Source organism: Sebastes fasciatus, chromosome 19 (genome assembly GCF_043250625.1).
Source record: "Sebastes fasciatus isolate fSebFas1 chromosome 19, fSebFas1.pri, whole genome shotgun sequence".
NCBI classification, from domain to species: Eukaryota; Metazoa; Chordata; class Actinopteri; order Perciformes; family Sebastidae; genus Sebastes; species Sebastes fasciatus.
In genome coordinates this window covers 4,128,005-4,147,315 of record NC_133813.1, presented here as the reverse complement: position 1 = coordinate 4,147,315, position 19,311 = coordinate 4,128,005, and the positions used below count along the sequence as shown (strand labels likewise).

The window sequence follows — 19,311 nt, the reverse complement described above, 5'->3', positions numbered from 1 at the left end:
CTCATTTTACAACTAAGCCGTGCACTACAAGATGATTCTGGAAACATCTGAGGAGAGAAATAGGCATTAACGTAACATAATATTGATTCATATTTGATCAGTGCTGCCTAGTTTGACCGTTTGGTCGGAGATCGCGAGTGATTGACAGCCGGCTCTCATAGACAGCAGCTGGACAGCAGACCTCAGATCAGCTCTGTCTGCTTGTTTTCCTCCGGTTTTTGAAATCTTGCAGATGCGTTAGGAGCACCGGAGGACACAGAGGAACATGATTTTTTTCAGGTTACCTGTTTCATGAACTACTGTCACGATATAGTGACCGTTTTATAAAAAATAACTTTTTTTAATTACATTTGCTCCAAGCTCACCTACTTCAGCTTCAAGGGTGAACATGATGCAAGAACACACATTTCCAGTTTTGTTTTATGATTGTTTCACATGCACAGGCACATTTAAAAAGGCTGCACTCCAAAGAGCTCAATTCAACACATAGTTTCCGTGTCCAATGTTTTATGTTGTTAGTTTACTCCATACAAAAACTGAATTGTAAAGACGACAGGTGATTTTACCTGGCCGTCAAAGTCAAATTAGTGACTAGTCAAATTTAGAGGTGGTGGTAGGCAGATTTTTTTCCACCTATATGCAAAGAGTCAGGCCAGCTGTTTCCCCCTGTTTCCAGTCTTTATGCAAAGCTAAGCTAACCTGCTGCTGACATATTTAGCATTTAGAGATGAGAACATCTTGTCATCTACATGTTGTCATCTAACTCACAGCTAGAAAGCAAATAAGCGTATTTCCCAATCATCAAACCATCAAATGTTGTTTCGAAATCTGTTAAAATCTTTTTTTAACTTCAGCTGTGTTTATAATTCAGTGTTTTCAACGTGTACACAAGGCTGTCATCGTGGTAAAAAAAGGGCAAAGTTGCAATGGAGTTACATCTGCATGCAGTTACACACTCGTGTGGCGGTTTCTGTTGCATATTTCCCATGATGCAACATGTGCGGTGCTTTAAGGTTATCGCAACAATTGCAACAATTCTGTAACCACAATGTTGACAAAGGCTAAAATATGAGGAAGAATATTTTTAGATTTTTGCGTGAGAACATGAAATAAGAGTTTGTTTACATCTACACAACTTCCATATGGGTGCTGGTACATTGCAGAATAAATCACACCTCACCAGACACAGTCTTGAGAAATTCATCTTTTGACAGGAAATAGCTTAATTTGAACTTCCTAAGTTATTTCTATTAAAGCTGCAGTAGGTGAGATTAGAGCAAAAATGATTAAAAAAAGTTATTTTTATAAAACAGTCGCTATATCGTGACAGTAATGCATGAAACAGGTAACCTGAAAAAAATCATGTTCCTCTGTGTCCTCTGGTGTTCCTTAAGGCATCTGCAAGATTTCACAGACCGGAGGAAAACAAGCAGTCAGAGCTGATCTGAGGTCTGCTGTCTAGTTGCCGTCTACGAGTTGTTGTTTTCAGAATCATCTTGTAGTGCACGGTTTAGCTGTAAAATGAGTTTGTGGCGCCGCCGCCATTGTGAAATCTGAGTGAAGGAATGCCAAGTTCCGGTCACATGACCGGAGCACAGCCAATAGGAACGCTCTCTCTCTCTGAAATGACCTGTGATTGGCCAAAGTCTCCCGTCACGGGCAAGCCTGAAAACAGAGCCATGAGGAGGAGCAGAAGTCTAGTTATCTCTCAGAACACTTGAATTACAATATGCTGAAAGGTTATTATGGAATCTTTGCCCAATGATGCCAAAAATATATTCTGCCTACTGCATCTTTAATTTAAGATTTTAAAAATAGCTAACAATGAGAATGCATACACATTAGAGATCCATGCCAGATGGGGATGAAGTTTGTTTATTTAATTCATACTTGAAATCCAAGTACTAGAGTACTTTATTGCAGTGTTTCTAAAATAAGCACGACCTGTTGCAACCGTCAGTTCCCTTGTGAATGAGAAACACGTCAAACCAGTTCTGACAGCCAGTGTAAACAGGCGAATGGAAACAAAGAAGAGAAGAGTCACAGTGTAGATCACCACCACACCACGATACTATGACACACACATTATTAGATACTGTTCGCTACCACACAAAGGAAAAAAGTGTGCATCTTGTGTTACCCTAGAGATTAATCTGTCAAAACAAATTTAGTAGTAGAAGTGGCTGTGTTTGAAGCCTTGTCTCTCTGACTGGAGGACAAGGGACCTCTGCTGGTTTGTTTGTTGAAATGCAAGTAATACCACATCAAAGTAAAAAAGAAGTTGTTAAAGTAGTCAGTGCTTCATTAGAAATTTATTTGATTTACACATTATTTCTGAGCCACATGACTTTACTTTGATTTATTCTAAAATGTGAAATCAATGGAAAAATTCTCATTGTAATCTCGGTCCAACATAAGATAACATAAGATAAGATAAGATATTTCAAAGATAACACAAGACATAATGAAAATATTCCATTTTTATTTTCTCAGCTGTATCACAAAGGTATTGTCTTTTTGGGGGGAGGTTTATTAAGAACTCATCCAGTATAAGAGCGTCTCAAAGAGAGGGCGATAGATTAGTATTGCGCCCACGCATGTGCAGCTAAAAGACCGCTATTCATGCGTGTGAGTGAGAGGGTCAGTGCTGAGCAGGCAGGGAGAGAGGGACAATGTATGTGCTAACGTGTGTGTAATCACTGTGACAGATCACACCATCTACCATCAGAGAAATACTCAGTAAGAGCTCAAGACATGTTATGAAACTGACCTGAGAATACGGTAAGATTACACCAAGGGACATCTCTATGAGTAAGAGATAAATGTACAACAGTAAAGCATAATCTATACTAGCATTGTACACGAAACGAGATCAATCTTCTCAACAACTTACCAGGTAGTCAAATGTTAGACTGATAATCAGAAGATGTTCTGTTAGAGAGTGAGTCAAGATAATAATATCAAAAAGACAGACGGGAAAGAGAGAGTGTGTTGGAGTGAGAGCAGGTACAAAAGAGGCCGTTTGAGTAAAAGAGCGACAGAGTCAATGAGAGATTAATTCTCTTTAGCTCTTTATTCTTTCCTCCCTTTCATCAGGTCTGGCTCCGCCGCGGCAGCGTGGCTGGAGGGAGTTGGCACGGCGTGGGTTCCCCCCAGCCAGTCCCAGTGAGAGAAGAAAGGGGCGAAGTTAGTGTTGGGCCGCTGGTGGTGAGCGTCATGCTTGGGCGCGCCCCCCCAGAGGCCAAAGGGCACCAGCTTATGCATGGCCCACGGGAAGTCGTAGCCGCAGTGGTCCTCGGTGGAAATGTAGATGTTGAAGACCATGAAGCCCCACGTTGTGAGGCAGTGGCACTGGAGCAGGATGGGGTCTACTGTAGCCCAAAAGCCCACGCTGAACAACTCCCAGCCAGACAGGTACTGGGTGACGAGGCTGAAGGGTTGGTTGTACTGGTGGTGCACGGCGTGGAACGTGCGGTACAACCACGGCACCCGGTGGTGCAGCAGGTGCCACAGGTAATACTGGAAGTCAAAGACCATCGTGCAGCCCAGGATGCCCAGGAAGAAGCTCCAGAGAGTGGGCGCCTCGCAGGGCAACGGGGTGGGCGGCCTCCACAGCCACTGGGCGACCGCGGCGGGAAAGATGTAAAGCAGGTGGTTATACATGGTGACGCCCAGGGTGGTCCAGATGTTAGGCCAGGTGACGACTCTGTCGGGGTTGAGCCTGTAGCGGTTGATGCAGGGCCAGGTGGGAGCCAGCAGGTCAAGCAGGGTGTAAAGACCAACCAGGAGGAAGTAGGTGGTGACGGAGAGCACCACGGGGAACAGAGGGCTCCTCAGGAGGTCGTGGTGGTTCTGGTGGAGGTAGTCCCAGGCAGGCTGCAGGACCAAGCCCTGGGACCAGCCCCCAGTCACGTTGTACCCATCCGACATACAGGATGAAGTTCTGAGTAACCTGCCTGTGCTCATCACTGACGAGGCTTTCTCCTCCAAAAAAAAGGCCGATCCGAGTGGATGAGGTGGGTCTGAAAGATCCAATCAGCGTCCTCGTATAGGTTAAGCAACAGCAAATTGTCTGGTGATGTTGTGCCAAATTGGACTGGCGGACTGTCTTAGCCTCTTATGTATGTTCAAGCCCCACCTCCACTCCCCCCTCCTCCAACCCTCGCTTCTTAAAAGAAGGCGCTCTGTAAAGGCTCTTTTTCATGGGCACAAGGACCGCAGCCAGGACTCAGGAGCGGGGCCACAACAGCTCTCATTTTTGACCCAAATCATGGAGAGAGAGCTTCCGTTCACTTGGGATTTTTGACTTTGTGACAAAAAAGTAGGAGCTGTGTGTTTTTTAGCTGAATGAAAAGTATATTACATGAAGTTATATATTCCCTGCTGCATATTAATAATCAGCCTGATAATGTTTCTGGTCTCTCTCTCGCTCTCAGATCATCAAACACAAACAAATAAACACAAACAGCATGAGCCCCTAAAGAGTAATTAATCATAGAAAAGCTGTCAAAAAGAGACATGTATTCAAAAGCACTTCCTGTCTGATGCTGTATTGTCGCTCAGTTTGAGTTTGTTTACAGAAAAAAGAGATTTCATTGTAGAAAAACTGAACTGGAGCAGCGACCGCAGCTCTGGTTTCTATGATGTGACACAATGTTTTTGTAGAGAGCGGAGGTTTAAATAAATAAAGTGTGACTATGTGCTTTATAGTCAGACATTTAACTTGTATTTGTTCTACTGTTCAATCAATCATGTTTCATTGGATTCTATCAGAATGAACAGCAGCGTGTCGGCTTTGAGCAGAGAAGCAGTGAGGAAGGAGCCTGAATGTTTCATTACAGCATCGCAACACAAAACACATTTAATAGATGCTATTTGGAGTTGTTCCATAGACACTGAATGAATACATCTGGCATGACATGATGAGACATAATATAACTAGGTCTGTCAATCGATTAACATATTTAATCACGATTAATCGCATGATTGTCCATAGTTAATCGCAATCTGACATTGACATTTTTTATCAGTTCAAAATGTACCTTAAAGGGAGATTTGTCAAGTATTTAACACTCTTATTAACATGGGAGTGGACAAATATGCTGCTTTATGCAAATAAATGTATATATTTATTATTAGACATCAATAAAACAACACAAAACAATGACATATATTTTGCTCCACCTCTCACATGCATGCGCGCTCACTCCACACTGCAGAAGAGTTAGTTTAGCTCTGAGAATATCTAGTGAATGTACAGTGGACGTTTGTACGGAAATAACTGCTGCAGCTCCTCCACCTTTATGTCTATGTAGAGCGAGCACAAGCACGACGCTGACTTTCATGACTTAACGGCCACAGGTGTCGCTGTTAACAAGCATTTCTGATTCTTACAAACAGTCCCTTTAAGGGCAACAGGAATAATGGAGATAATTTAATTATTATTAGTAGTAGTAGTATTTTATTTTTGTTATTTATTTATTATTATTATTAATATTTTATTTATTATTATTTATTTATTTTCCTGCCAATCTACTGGTCCACACTCCAGTGCAGTAGGTGGCGGTATTCACCTTATAAATAGCGATTGTATCCTGCCATTATATTAAAAGAACAACAACAAAGTCTGTCAACATGGATAAATACTCACAGAAGACCTTCATTGTTGGATTTATTAGTTTAATGAAGTCTCTAAAAGAACACAGTTGTTTTCCATGTTGGATTACAAACCGTCTGAAAGGGAAACCATCACACCGGAACTCACTGGAAAGCTACAATTTAAAGTAAGTCGCTATTAACAACAGTAATCAGATTACTTTGCAGTACTCTGCATATTTGGGTACTTTAAGTATATTTCGATGCTGATACTTGAGTTCTTTTACTCACCAAGTAGTAAGTTTTTCAATGCAGTACTTTTACTTTTAATTGTACTTCTACGTTCTAGTATTGCTACTTTTACTCAAGTAAAATATAAGTACTTCTTTCACTACTGATCAATTGTATTGGAACTTCAGGCTAATATTAGTGTGTAATGCAACATTTTTTTTTATTGGTGAATTAGTGCAAATTGATACTTAAAGGTCCCATATCGTGCTCATTTTCAGGTTCATACTTGTATTTTTTGTTTCTACTAGAACATGTTTCCATGCTTTAATGTTCAAAAAACACATTATTTTTCTCATACTGTCAGCCTGAATATACCTGTATTCACCCTCTGTCTGAAACGCTCTGTTTTAGTGCATTTCAACGGAATTGCAACGGAATTGCGTTGCTAGGAAACAGTTTGGGTCCATGTTTACATCCTGTCAGCTGATGTCATTCACATACACTGCAACCAGGGAATAAACTGTGACACATTTAGAATGTTTACGTTTAAATCTGTGAAATTGTCTAAATATTGTAGATTTGTGACATCACGAATAGAAAGAAATCCTAACGGCTTGTTTCAAACGCACAATTCCTGAATACAGGCTGTGTGTATTGCTCCATGGATTGAGTGTTTTGATACTTTCACAGTATTTATATATCACTTAAACCTGCTTTATAATATAAAAGACATGAAAATCTCACTTTTTACAATACTGGACCTTTAAACTGTCCAATTCAGGCATCATCCATCCTCACTTAACTGCCTAAAAATCTAATTTTCATCAAACAATAATACAAAAAGCCGAAACATAGTAAATATATGAAGTTCAAAGTTCATTCTTAACCTCGGAAAAGCAATTGAGAAAACTATTTTAATTTCACTTCATAGCAGAAGTTGAGAACTACATTTAATTATGATAAATATTATTTTATTATTGATTTTGCATTATTCTAAGGCACATATACAGTTTATGTTTGCCATGGAGAGGAACAAACTAATGACAGCGCTGCTTTATAACTGGAGTGTATTATAGAAGCAGGGTACAAAAGTGTTGTGTGCTCTGTAAACTGTGTGGGGAAATAAAACATTTAGATCATTAAAAAAACAACATGTCTATCTCTAATAGGACAGTTTAAAGTGTACAGTAACACATTAGACCTCACCATATGATCAGCACACTTTCTGATAGCACCGATCAGCCAATAGAGGGCAGTAAAAATCAAGTCTTCACCAAAGATGACACTGAGTTTTGCCAGGTAAAAAAAAAGAAACTTCCCCAGTTGATTACTTACACTAAGACAATTATGTTTTGTGTTTAGGTTTAGGTTTAAATGTGCAAATGAGGCATTACCTCATTAAATATGTGCAAATCTGCATACATTTCCAGAACAGAAATCTAAACATTGGATAAAACCAGGTTAAAAATTCTTGTTTCATTTTGTTAACATATTAGAGTCAAATTTTTTGCACTTCATAAATCAGAAAATACTGTCAACAGCCATAAAAAAAATACATTTTCTCCATGTTTTTAGGAATAAAATGTTGTATAAATCAGGCTATGAATGACACATGAACAAACCCCTCTGTAAAAACCTTCAGACTATAGATAGGAATGAAACTGGAAAGTTTGGTGGATATAAGTGCTGCTGAAATGGAGATTTATGACTCAGGGTGTGAGGAAAAAACGGCCTTTAAAGATATGGATTGTAAAATTCCATACATTTTGAAGACACTACAGGTGAATAGGGTAAAATATTTAACTAATAGATATCACCATGAAACTTCCCCAGTTGATTACTTACATTAAGACAATTATTTTTTGTATTACAAGTTTTCTGAAATGTTATGTTTGACTATGCAAATGAGGCATCATCTAATGCTACCTTTGAAATCTACAGACGCAAAAAGACAAATTTGAGGAAAAGCTGTGAAAGTCATGAAAGTCGCAGAAGTCAAAAATAACCATGAGTGAACTAATAGTTTTAATTTAATAACTATTAGTTTGACGTAGAAGATTTGGCCACTGACTCATAAGATCCAAAAGTCTCGACCCTTTGGAGAAACAGCATACGGCTGTTTGCACATTGTCAGATACGATAAGAAGAAGTAGCTTCAGTGCCACAATGATCAGCTGTTTGAGTTGATTCGGACGATCGCGAACCATTTTTGGTTCTTGTGTCACCACTCGCCAGGCAGGTGTTGGTGAAATAAATGAGAAGTGGAACCCTCCACATCAGTAACATTCAGCGCTCGGTGTCTGAGGAGACGATGACAAGGTGTGAGACTCGTCCATTCACTCCTGAGGGAGAGCACACATCCACTGAGCTCTGCTGCCTCCGTCCAGCTCCAGTGTCCTACTGCTCGCTCTCTGTGGGATTCATTAACTGGTTTTAATCTACTTTTATTACTTAGCAGGTTAAAGATGTTCTTTTACTGCAGAGCAAACAAATCCGGTGTAGGGGAGACCGGGGGCAATTATAACATTTGAAGTCATTTTTCTTTCATAACTCACAGACTACTTGAAATACACTAGTCATATTTTGATATAGGAAACATATACAGTACATGTGCATTAATTAATAGTTCAATTGATATATCTTCACTAATAAGGACAAAACTATTATATAATATTTAACGCAAGAAGTCAGAGTGTGGAACCCTTTACGCCCTACAATGTTTTGTTTTTTGTTTTTGTGTGTGTGAATCATTTGCACGTTATTTTTTCGAACTGTTGTTTTTTTCACACAGAGCGCGAATATTACACGCCAAAAAAGCAACGTACTTTTTTCCAGAACGAGGTCGATTTTCTGAGCTTTTGCACCGCGAATAAAGGCATCAAATCACGTTGTGCAGAACGGTTTGATTTGCGAGTGTTTTCGCATTTTTGTGTCATAAATTCGTCACGCCCCCGGTGATAATTTAAGTGAAATATGTTGTCATACATATAATATATGTCAATACAAACAAAAAGATGCTTATATTGGGCCTTGTGGTTCATTGCCCCCGATCTTGAAGCCATGATAAAATCTCCTATGCTAGCTAGCAACACCTTTATTACCATCAATTGTTCATGTTTATTTGTAACCCATATAAAATTGATGTAAGTTTAAATTCGCAGTCATCTAAACTTAAGACAGCAGAAGAAAAATACTGATGCAGCTGATCCTAATAAAACACAAACAAATCAATAACAACAATGCCCCTGTGGAGAAAAAGGCCGTCATCACACAAAAGTCATCTTTATCTCAGAAGGTAACTAAGTTTGTCAAATTCAGTCTCTGAAGTTGAGACAGTGAGAAAAATCCTCCAGCGGCTATTTACACTGCTTGTGACAGGGTGAGAGCCACAGCTATGGTGACACCTTGGACTCGTCCCTGACCAGAAAGATACACTCGACTTTAAGTTCCCCCTATTTATCATTCATTACTACTATATAATCCTTTAATAAATGAGTAATGACACACTATAATGTAGTAATGAGCAGATATAAGGACAATTTATGGAGAGTTTAATTCTACTCCAATACAACAACAACAACCGGACTTCACTTTAGGGTTTCCATCACCTGCATCATGCTCACCTGAGATATGGGCAGAGATACAGAGTTGTGCCTCGATTCTTTCATCTTGAGTACATTTCTTTCTGTCTCTGTGTAAACGCTGCGTACGGCTGTGTGACAGCATGTGAGAACACCACTACTGAAGGTATGAAAGGACCAGAATCATGTCAGAGCTCATCAACAGGTGCACGTCTACATCTACTCAAACAGAGCCTCCAGTTAGAGGAGGGGATGAAATCCTGAGAATACAGAGTCAGTGTGGCAAAGCAAGTTTATTCCTATAACACATTTCAGCAACAAGGTAACTCAAGGTGCTTTTCATAAAACATCCAAAGCATCGAGACAAAGTGCAAAAGAAACACACAACAAAAAGACATCCGAATATAATATGAGACGTCAGGAGGATTCATCATGTGGGGATTATGAATACAATGTAATGGCAACCAATCCAATACTTTTTTAGATATTTCAGTTAGGACAATGACTGACATTCAAACTATAAAAATAAATTAATTTAAGAAAATATAGACTTTATTGATCCCATGCAGTGAAATTAAAGATGTCATATATGTGCATAGTATAGGTAATATAAATTATATTATATCTGGTATTTTTTTATAATATCTGGTTTATATATGTATACCATATATATATATATATATATATATATATATATATATTATACTCTGTTTTACTTGTGCCATTTTTTTACTAATTATGTTTGCACTATGGAACTGTGATGCTGGAAACTTGAATTTCCCTCGGGATCAATAAAGTTACTATCTATCTATCTATCTCTCTATCTATCTATCTATCTTAAAAAAAGAATATTATATACATAACTTACTTAAAAAAGAATATTATATACATTACGAGTATCTATTTCATTAAACGATGCATAAAAATAAAATGTAGCCCACCAAATACACCAAATATAAATGGTAACTATAAAGTACAATGGGACAAAAATAGTCATAAATAAACTGAGATGTTGAAATTAAAATTAAAATGCAAAAAAAAATTGCATTAAAGATTCATACATTCATAATTTCTGACTACAGTTGAGATGAATTCATGGATATATATATTTCTGTCTTATTGCAGAAGGACGTTTCAAAGCCGAGGTGCAAACGTAATCGAAGCATCATCTCCTGTTGTCTTTGCCGTGACCTTGAAGATGCTGCAGAGGACCCGAGGGTACATAAAATGATGCATCATCTGTCATGAAGGTAGGAGGCGAGCTTTTTATCCCCTTAAAGATCATGAGCAGGGCTTTAAAACCCCTCCGTCCCTCATGTAAAACAGGTCTTGTGTTTTCAGCTTTGTCCCAGAATATTTAAATTTATCTCCAAGATATTATTGTAGGAGTGAAGTCTCGTGTTTTTAGAGGGTAGACATGTAAAACTGAGCCCAATAAAAGCCTTTTAATCGAATCACAGACTGACCTGTGATTAGATTTTTAAATAAAAATCAAACTAAACTGTTGTTTGATAGGACACAATTCTACTTTAACTTGTTGTATTTAAATGATTTGGTGTCAGATTGTGTTACGGGTTTCGTGGGTCACCTTCCTGCCACTATTAGCAGCTGTAAGGGGGAAACTGTTTCATCACCTTAACAAATGGAAACTCATTTTCTCCGTGGCGGTGGCTGCAAGTGGAAGAAAAAGTTGCAAGCACACCTGACAGCTAACGTCCCTCGGGTGTTGTCTTTGGGGGCTGAGTGTTATTCTCCACTGTCAGTTATGACACAGTGACAGAGGAGAGGAGGGACAATCATGTATGAACGCGACCGTCGGACACAAAATGACAAAGGATGAAAGGATGCTGTTGCTAAAAATAAACCCTTACGATGAGAGCATGACGATTCATTCGAGTCACAAGGTGAGACTGAGGGAACGGTGACCTGCTGCCAGGCGAAGCAAGTCACTACACGTTTGATTTATTTCAGTGATAGGAAGTGAAACCAGAGGTTGCTAGGGAGGAAAACAACAAACAAATCAAACACAACTCAAAGTCAATGGAATATACTGTAGATGTGGTCAGGTTGGGCAACCCTGAAACAACCTTTAATACTACTAATTTGCAACAATAAAAGGGAGAAACACAAGATGTTATTTAAGAACGTATTTGCAAAATGTTTAATGACGACATATTTTATTTGTTTTCCCCAACAATATACGCTCTGGAAGTACAGTATCTGGTAGTTATATTTCGGTGCCCCCTGTACTTAGTTAAGGTTCAGGACAGGTTGTGGTCTTAGTTAAATACTGAAAGTCAAATGTGACTTGATGCATGAGAAACGGCGTGTTTACTTTAATAACTTTTGAACCAAAATCACGTTCTTTCCCAAAGTGCTATTGTTGCCTAAACCTAACCACACTGAACCAATTTGGTGCCCTATAGGCAAGATTTTAGCTGGTGTCCGTTGCAATAATTCTTTGGGTGAACAGTGGGCAACCTCCGGGTCTGAGAGGTGAAGCCGATGCTGAAGTGCCTTAAACTTGCATTCTTTCTAACAGCCAGCAGGGGGCGACTCCTCTGGTTGCAAAAAGAAGTCTGATTGTATAGAAGTCTATGAGAAAATGAGCCTACTTCTCTCTTGATTTATTACCTCAGTAAACATTGTAAACATGAGTTTATGGTCTCAATCGCTAGTTTCAAGTCTTCTTCAACACAGCATGATGTTCATTTAGTGAATTATGGTCCCATTTAGAGTCAGATAGACCATAAAGCAGGGGATGCTTTAGGGCAGGGCTACCTTGTCTGGTCTGGGAGTTGTCCGTGTTTTCGTCTTACAACTATAACCCTCTCACAGTGTGTTTTCAGTTCATGAAAGTTAATTGTAAAATTTTGATGGCCTAAAAACTTGGGTTGTACTTAGCTCCACCCTCTCGTGTCACTTGAGGTTGCAAAAAAACAAGATCGCGACGGCCAAAATGCTGAATTCGATGCTTCAAAACGACAGTCCGCAAACCAATGGGTGACGTGATGATGACTACGTCCACTTCTTATATACAGTCTATGTTTGTGAGAGATGGATTAAAAAAAGAGTGTTCAGCTTGGTTGAATTTTGCATATTCTTGCCCTGCTGTTAGTTAGTTTCATTAGTTAGCAGCTTTTTTTATGACTGTAAATTTAGATCGTATGGTCTCAGTAGTAGAGGTGAAATGCTGCCCAGGCATTACACATTTCACCTTTAAACAATTAGATTGTCTCAGTAGATTTCTCTGACAGGTCTTAAGGACACCAGATCCTCCTCTGATGAAGTATTGCAGAGTGCTGGAGTCACTTCAGGGATGTAAATGATGCAGACACATGTGTGAAGGCTCATTCATGGCTCAGGGTCTGATGAATACCCTCGGGGGCTCCAGGGTTACACTGGTACACTGGTTTTGTTTTTCACTTTAACAGCCGTGATTAAAACCTGGAAAGAAAGACAGAGTTACCATGGTCGTCTCACCTGAGGAATTAATTACCGGCACAAAGATAGAGGAAGGCTCGCTTAGCGTCTCCTCATTTCCATAATAAACAAGCTGAGCCGCAGCGTCTAAAGCGTCTCTCATCACAGCTGTACGGGACTCTAACCAGGTAAGAACACCTCTCCCACTGACACCATTCTGTTTCCAAATAATGTTCAAATGTTATTATATTAAATGTGTTAATTATAAAATGGTTTTCATTGTCAGGAAGCTGCAGAATGCCGAGCCAGCTCGAGGGCGCAATGGATGCGCTGATAACGGTTTTCTACAACTACTCTGGAAACGATGGAGACAAATACAAGCTCAACAAGGGCGAGTTAAAGGATCTCCTCAACAGTGAGCTCACCGACTTCCTCACGGTAAAGTTACAGCATCGTGATTACGTTGTTTAAGTTATTGTGTCTTTGAATAGAAGTCGTTGCATCATGAAGAAGAATTCTCAGATTGTTTGTTAAGAGAGAAGTCTTCCCAAAAAGAAACATATAAACCCTGATCTCATAGCTGAGTGGGAACCAATGTGTTTTAAACAGAATACTACTACTACTACTACTAGTAGTACTACTACTAGTGCTGACGGACCAGAAAACAGGTCCTCCCCGGTGTAGTCTCTTTAGGCCTTTATGTCCTGATAGTCATAACCATTCAGTTATTAGGCTGGTATATTTGTTTACAAGTGGATGAAGCATTTTATTGTGTTTGCCATAAAATGTGGCAAATTTTATTTATTCTAATGAGCGCCTCGGTGCCTTTTTTAAATTATTTTCTCTCAAGGAACGTCACCTGAATTTCATCTACACCGTTTAACATATATTACACTAATTAAAACAAAGCTATATTTTAAAGTAAGTAAGGGCTAATAATAATTTTATTTTGATTGCATTATTTATCAATAGTGTTGGGAAAGTTACTTTTGAAATGCAATAGTATATTTACTATGTTTTTTACTTCATCAAGGTAATGTAACTTTTTTAGTTTTGATTATTTTTTATAACAAATGTTTTAAACTGGGCAATAAAAGTCCTAATTTAAACAGCTTAAACCTCACAACAGTACTCAACACTTTTACTTACTGTCAAACATTAATTAAAAGTTCTTCAATATAACTTGAATTAAGAACAGAGCTACATAATGAATGTTGTATTCTATAAGCTTTTTACCTATAATAATATATTCAGATGTAATCACCAACATTTTGATTAGTAACTGAAATATAATTACATATTTTTTCTGAGTAACTGTAACTGATTTCAATTACATTTATTTTGTAATTGAAATACTCCATTACATGTAATTAGTTATTCCCCAACACTGTGGATAGACGTGTGACTCCAGACTCATTCAAAGATCCACACTGACCCTAGAACTGCCCCTGATTGGGAATGTGTTGGTGCATCTCCCTTTTGTCCTCAATGGATCTATGATCAATAGCTTTTATGGTAATTGACTTATTAAGGATCTCTGGATGATGCTTTGCTGTTAACTCGCTTAATAAAAGCTAAATGAAATAACACCAGAGATGGTTTAAAGACGAGCATCCTTGACCTTGTCTCAGGAAATAGTTTTCTCTTACTGATTGCTATCCGGCTGTCAGAGTGTAACTCCTGGTGGCTCTCACATCACATCACATCACCGTGTGAAATAAAGGCTGTGGAGATTGGAGAGGTCATTTGAGATAAGCCGCAGCCCCCTGAGTCCGAGCGATAGCAGCAGCGAGTACGAGCCGGCGAATGATTGAGAACCAACGCGTTAACAAAATGGCCGAGACCTGAGAGTCAGACCTCTCTGATGCCTTCACATATATTTCTTTTCTTCTCACTTCTTCTCCTCCGTCATGCGTACGGGAAGCCTCAGGTGCTCATGCATCATCATCATCATCATCATCAGTGGCCCATATCGCCTCCAAATATAGACACTCCCATGATGTCATCACGTCCCCTCGGGTTACAGTCACCTCTGAGAATAGACGCAGGACCAGCGAAACATTCACCCTCAGTTTCCCCTGACGAAAAACACTGACACATATGACGCATTACTGTATATATACAGTATATATATATAGTTTATTTTAGAAATAAGTGGGTAATATTAATAAAAGACTGAAACTCGGGACAGATATTTTTTTATACATTTTGATTATTATTTCAATTTCACTTTAGCTCAAGTCGTCTCGGTTCAGGTTTTTTAGTTGATTTTTGACCTACTAGTTTATTTAATTTAATCAGATTTATTTAAGTTTTAAATGGTTAATATGAAACAATTTGACAAACTTTATTTTTCAAGTCACTGTGAAGTGTCATTGATTCTGATTTCCTATTTTTTTTATTTTTTTAATTTTATTTTGTATTTAGTTTTATTTATTATTATTATTTTTTTATTTTTTTATTTATTTATTGTATTTTTTTTATTTTTTACTAAATATGCTGCCGTTTGACTGTAAGAGCACGATCACACATGCAGGCGAGTGACCATCACTAAACTGAATTTTCGAACTTCGCAACCAGAAGCAAATGTTTTTCTCCCCTACACTCGTATATAATGGAAGTGAACGGGAGACTAACTAATTTCGCACCGGTGTGACGATGCCTTAAAACAGGACTTTACTGGAAAGGAGAAAGCTTGAAAGTTAAATTTGTATAAGTAAAATTAAAATATATATAGTTTTTGCTATGAAATGCAGGATTTAATTTAGAAGAAGTTTCACAGTTTCAACATTATTTATTAAATTAAATTACTTTAAAATCAAAACAACGTTTTAAAGGAACTGCAGCTACGCTAAGGTGATATTTTCCTAATAGAATAAATCCCATCTGAGTTTGCCCTTAGTGTGGACTGGATTTTAATGTCAACCTTTGCTAAAAATGTTGATTTAATGAGTGTCATGACGTAAATATCAGCGGTGCCTCGGAGGTTAGAGAGTGTAAGAGGAAAGCCATGTCTTGTTTCTTAATCCTGGAGGAGATGAGCAAAAGCAATGAATGTGGTGTGATCAGCTGCAGCTCACGGCTCAATGAGCAGCAACATCACTCTGCTCTCCGCTGGACACGATGGCAGCTTTTGCCTTGAGACAGTATGAAGCTCCAATAACAACCCTTACATAGGAGTAACTCATCCTACTGGACTGATATTTCCTATATCATCACCTAAATCTAGCATGTGTTCAAGGTGTTTTTAATCGTTCAAACAGGGATCTGAAAAGTCAATACTATTGGATTACAAGTCTAGCCCCTAAAGACCCCCTGTAACCACCTAAAGACCAACTGTAACCCCCTTAAGACCCCTGTAACCCACTTAAGACCAACTGTAACCCCCTGTAACCCCCTAAAGACCCCCTGTACCCCCTAAAGACCTCCTGGACCCCCTAAAGCGCCCCTGTAACCCCCTTAAGACCAACTGTAACCCCCTTAAAACCAACTGTAACCCCTGTAACCCCCTAAAGACCGACTGTAACCCCCTAAAGACCCCTGTAACCCCTTAAAGACCAACTGTAACCCCCTTAAAACCAACTGTAACCCCCTGTAACCCCTTAAAGACCCCCTGTAGCCCCCTAAAGACCCCTGTAACCCCCTTAAGACCAACTGTAACCCCCTAAAGACCCCCTGTACCCCCTAAAGACCTCCTGGACCCCCTAAAGCGCCCCTGTAACCCCCTAAAGACCACCTGTACCCCCTAAAGACCCCATGAACCCCCTAAAGACCAACTGTAACCCCCTAAAGACCCACTGAACCCCTCTATAGACCCCCTGGACCCCGTAAAAAACCCCAGTAACCCCCTAAAAAAGGCTCTATTGTGGGTCTCAGAGGGCTAAAGAGGGACTAAAACCTGCAAAAAGTCTTGTTTTGTTGGACTAATATTCTCTTTTTATTTTTCAGTCTCAGAAGGATCCGATGCTGGTGGAGAAAATCATGAACGACCTGGACTCTAACAAAGACAACGAGGTGGATTTCAATGAGTTCGTTGTGTTGGTGGCCGCCCTGACTGTCGCCTGCAACGACTTCTTCCAGGAGCAGAAGAAGAAATCCAAGTAGATGTCTGTCGGAAAAAAACTAAATCGTTTAAAAAAAGAAATGTCATCACAATAAAAGCAAAACAGTAAATGTCCCATCGGTTGAATAATGTGTACTAGCACTCCCCCACTGTATAGGATGTAATGTTTATGAATGTAGATAGACACCCTGTCTTATTGTCACAGATTAAACAATGTTCTTGTTTTACCAATTTTCAGCCTGGAGCTGTTAAACAATGATTTTTCTGACCCAAATTATAGTCATGTTTATATAAGAGTGATGTTTGTAACTGGAAAATATAAAAAGAAAAATGTCCATGTTGTCATTGTCATCTTTTTTTATTGTGTTTGGAGCATTATATCCCAAACTAGGGTTCATTACAAGAGAAGAAGAAGAATAAGGCACAGTATGTTTAGGTCATTATTGACAATTCATTGAATAGCATTAACCTTTAAAAAGACGCCTTTGTCATCATTCATTCATGTCTGTCCCTGCTCTAATATAAATGTCTGGAGGCAGAACTGATGGTGCATTTAGTAGGAAACATTTTTGCCGCTCCAAATATACACTAAATATTGGTGAGGAAAAACTGTCGTGGCCATTTTCAAAGGGGTCCCTTGACCTCTGACCTCCAGATATGTGAATGTAAATGGGTTCTATGGGTACCCATGAGTCTCCCCTTTACAGACAAGTCGACTAATCGGTCCGTTTGGTTGTAATCAACTAAGATTTATTTAGTCAATTAGTCTTTTTTTATGCTTTTTTCATGCTGGATGACTTATTTCTAAGAAACTTATGAGCACATCTCTGTTAAACACAAGATTTAAAGTGGTGCTTTATTGTGATTCCTTGTGGAGAAACTCGGTGTTACAGACTAATCGATTAATCGACAAAATCATATGAGCGTTAGTCGACTAATAGTTTCATTGGTCAAGGTCAGAAAAAGTGGCATGGTCATTGTCAAAAGGGGTCCCTTGACCTCTGACCTCAAGATATGTGAATGTAAATGGGTTCTATGGGTACCCACGAGTCTCCCCTTTACAGACATGCCCACTTTATGATAATCACATGCAGTTTGGGGCAAGTCATAGTCAAGTCAGCACACTGACACACTGACAGCTGTTGTTGCCTGTTGGGCTGCAGTTTGTTATGATTTGAGCATATTTCTTTTATGCTAAATGCAGTACCTGTGAGGGTTTCTGGACAATATCTGTCATTGTTTTGTGTTGTTCATTGATTTCCAATAATAGATATATACATACATTTGCATAAAGCAGCATATTTGCCCACTCCCGTGTCGATAAGAGTATTAAATACTTGACAAATCTCCCTTTAAGGAACATTTTGAACAAAAATGTGTGATTAATTTGTGATTAATCATGATTAACTATGGATAATCATTGCAAAAAAAGTATCTATAAGAGCTGTCAAATAAATGTGGCAGAGTAAAAGTAGAGTATGAAATGTGGTGGAGTAGAAGTATAAAGCAGCATCAAATGGAAATAGTCAAGTAAAGTGCATGTGTGAGAGAGTGAGTGTCTGCTGTCATTCAGCTTCCACTCTCTGGACATCTCACAAGGCGGGTGACGCTGTGCTTTTGGGAAATGACTGAGTAGCATCATGTCTCAGTGACACATGGCAATCCCAGTACGCAGAGACCACCTGGGTCCAGCAGCATCAGCCAATCACACGGACGCGTCTTCCCCTCAAGCAGAAATGCTGATACTGTCACCTTGGGAGGGAGGGCGAAGGTGGAGACTCAAGCTGCTCTTTCTCAGGGTTTTCCTCTGTACGTCCCTTTTCCCAAAATACCCAACCAGGCAATTAATTTGCGATGACATTCTCAGTGACGTGGAGGAAAATTACTGAAACAAAATACAGTGTGGTGCTTTTTATGCGCACAGATGGTGCACGCACCAACCCTCACCGTTACAATGCAATGGGTCTGTGATTGGCTGTAATGAAGCAGGATAATCACCCTATCTCCTGTGGGAAGATGCCATGCAGTAATTATGTTTTTTGTTCCATTTTTAAAAGGTTGCAATCAATCATAAGTGTCATTTGATTATTTTTGAAATGTGGATATTTATATTCTCAACCTCCACTCCCACATCTTCAAAAATAAGTGTCTCTTCATTTCCTGTGACTGATGTCATGTTCAGGAAGTGGCTTTCAGCAGAGGAGACTTTTCCCACCAATTGTAAAGTTTGAGTCATGTGTCGTGAGCATCTCTGATAGTTATCTGTATTAGTATAATCATGACGTCCTTTTAGTGTGTGTGTCATGCCTTTTTTTGGTTGCACCTGAACTGCACATGCAACTCTGAAGCTTCAAGCATGATGGGAGAGACAGTGTTTTAATAGAGAGGCCAAGTCCCGCCCCTTCAAGTGGACCCCAT

At 39.1% G+C, this 19,311-nt stretch overlaps 2 protein-coding genes across 3 annotated transcripts; one reads left to right on the top strand and one right to left on the bottom strand.

Annotated features, from left to right (window-relative positions):
• Nucleotides 1-2,475: 2,475 nt before the first annotated feature.
• On the bottom strand, nt 2,476-4,156 carry ch25hl2 (cholesterol 25-hydroxylase like 2). Its single transcript, XM_074617646.1, has one exon. The coding sequence runs from the start codon at nt 3,964-3,966 to the stop codon at nt 3,073-3,075; it is 894 nt and encodes a 297-aa protein (XP_074473747.1). The 5' UTR covers nt 3,967-4,156; the 3' UTR covers nt 2,476-3,072.
• Nucleotides 4,157-5,592: 1,436 nt separating this feature from the next.
• On the top strand, nt 5,593-17,228 carry s100z (S100 calcium binding protein Z). Of its 2 annotated transcripts, none has more exons than XM_074617187.1 (5): nt 5,593-5,783; nt 10,533-10,625; nt 12,842-13,018; nt 13,117-13,268; nt 16,779-17,228. In XM_074617187.1, exons 4-5 carry the CDS (start codon nt 13,128-13,130, stop codon nt 16,932-16,934), a joined length of 297 nt encoding a protein of 98 aa, XP_074473288.1. In that variant the 5' UTR covers nt 5,593-5,783; nt 10,533-10,625; nt 12,842-13,018; nt 13,117-13,127; the 3' UTR covers nt 16,935-17,228. The 2 variants fall into 2 exon arrangements, with proteins under 2 accessions (XP_074473288.1, XP_074473287.1); XM_074617186.1 differs by having other exon boundaries at nt 10,533-10,657.
• The last annotated feature ends 2,083 nt before the right edge of the window (nt 17,229-19,311 follow it).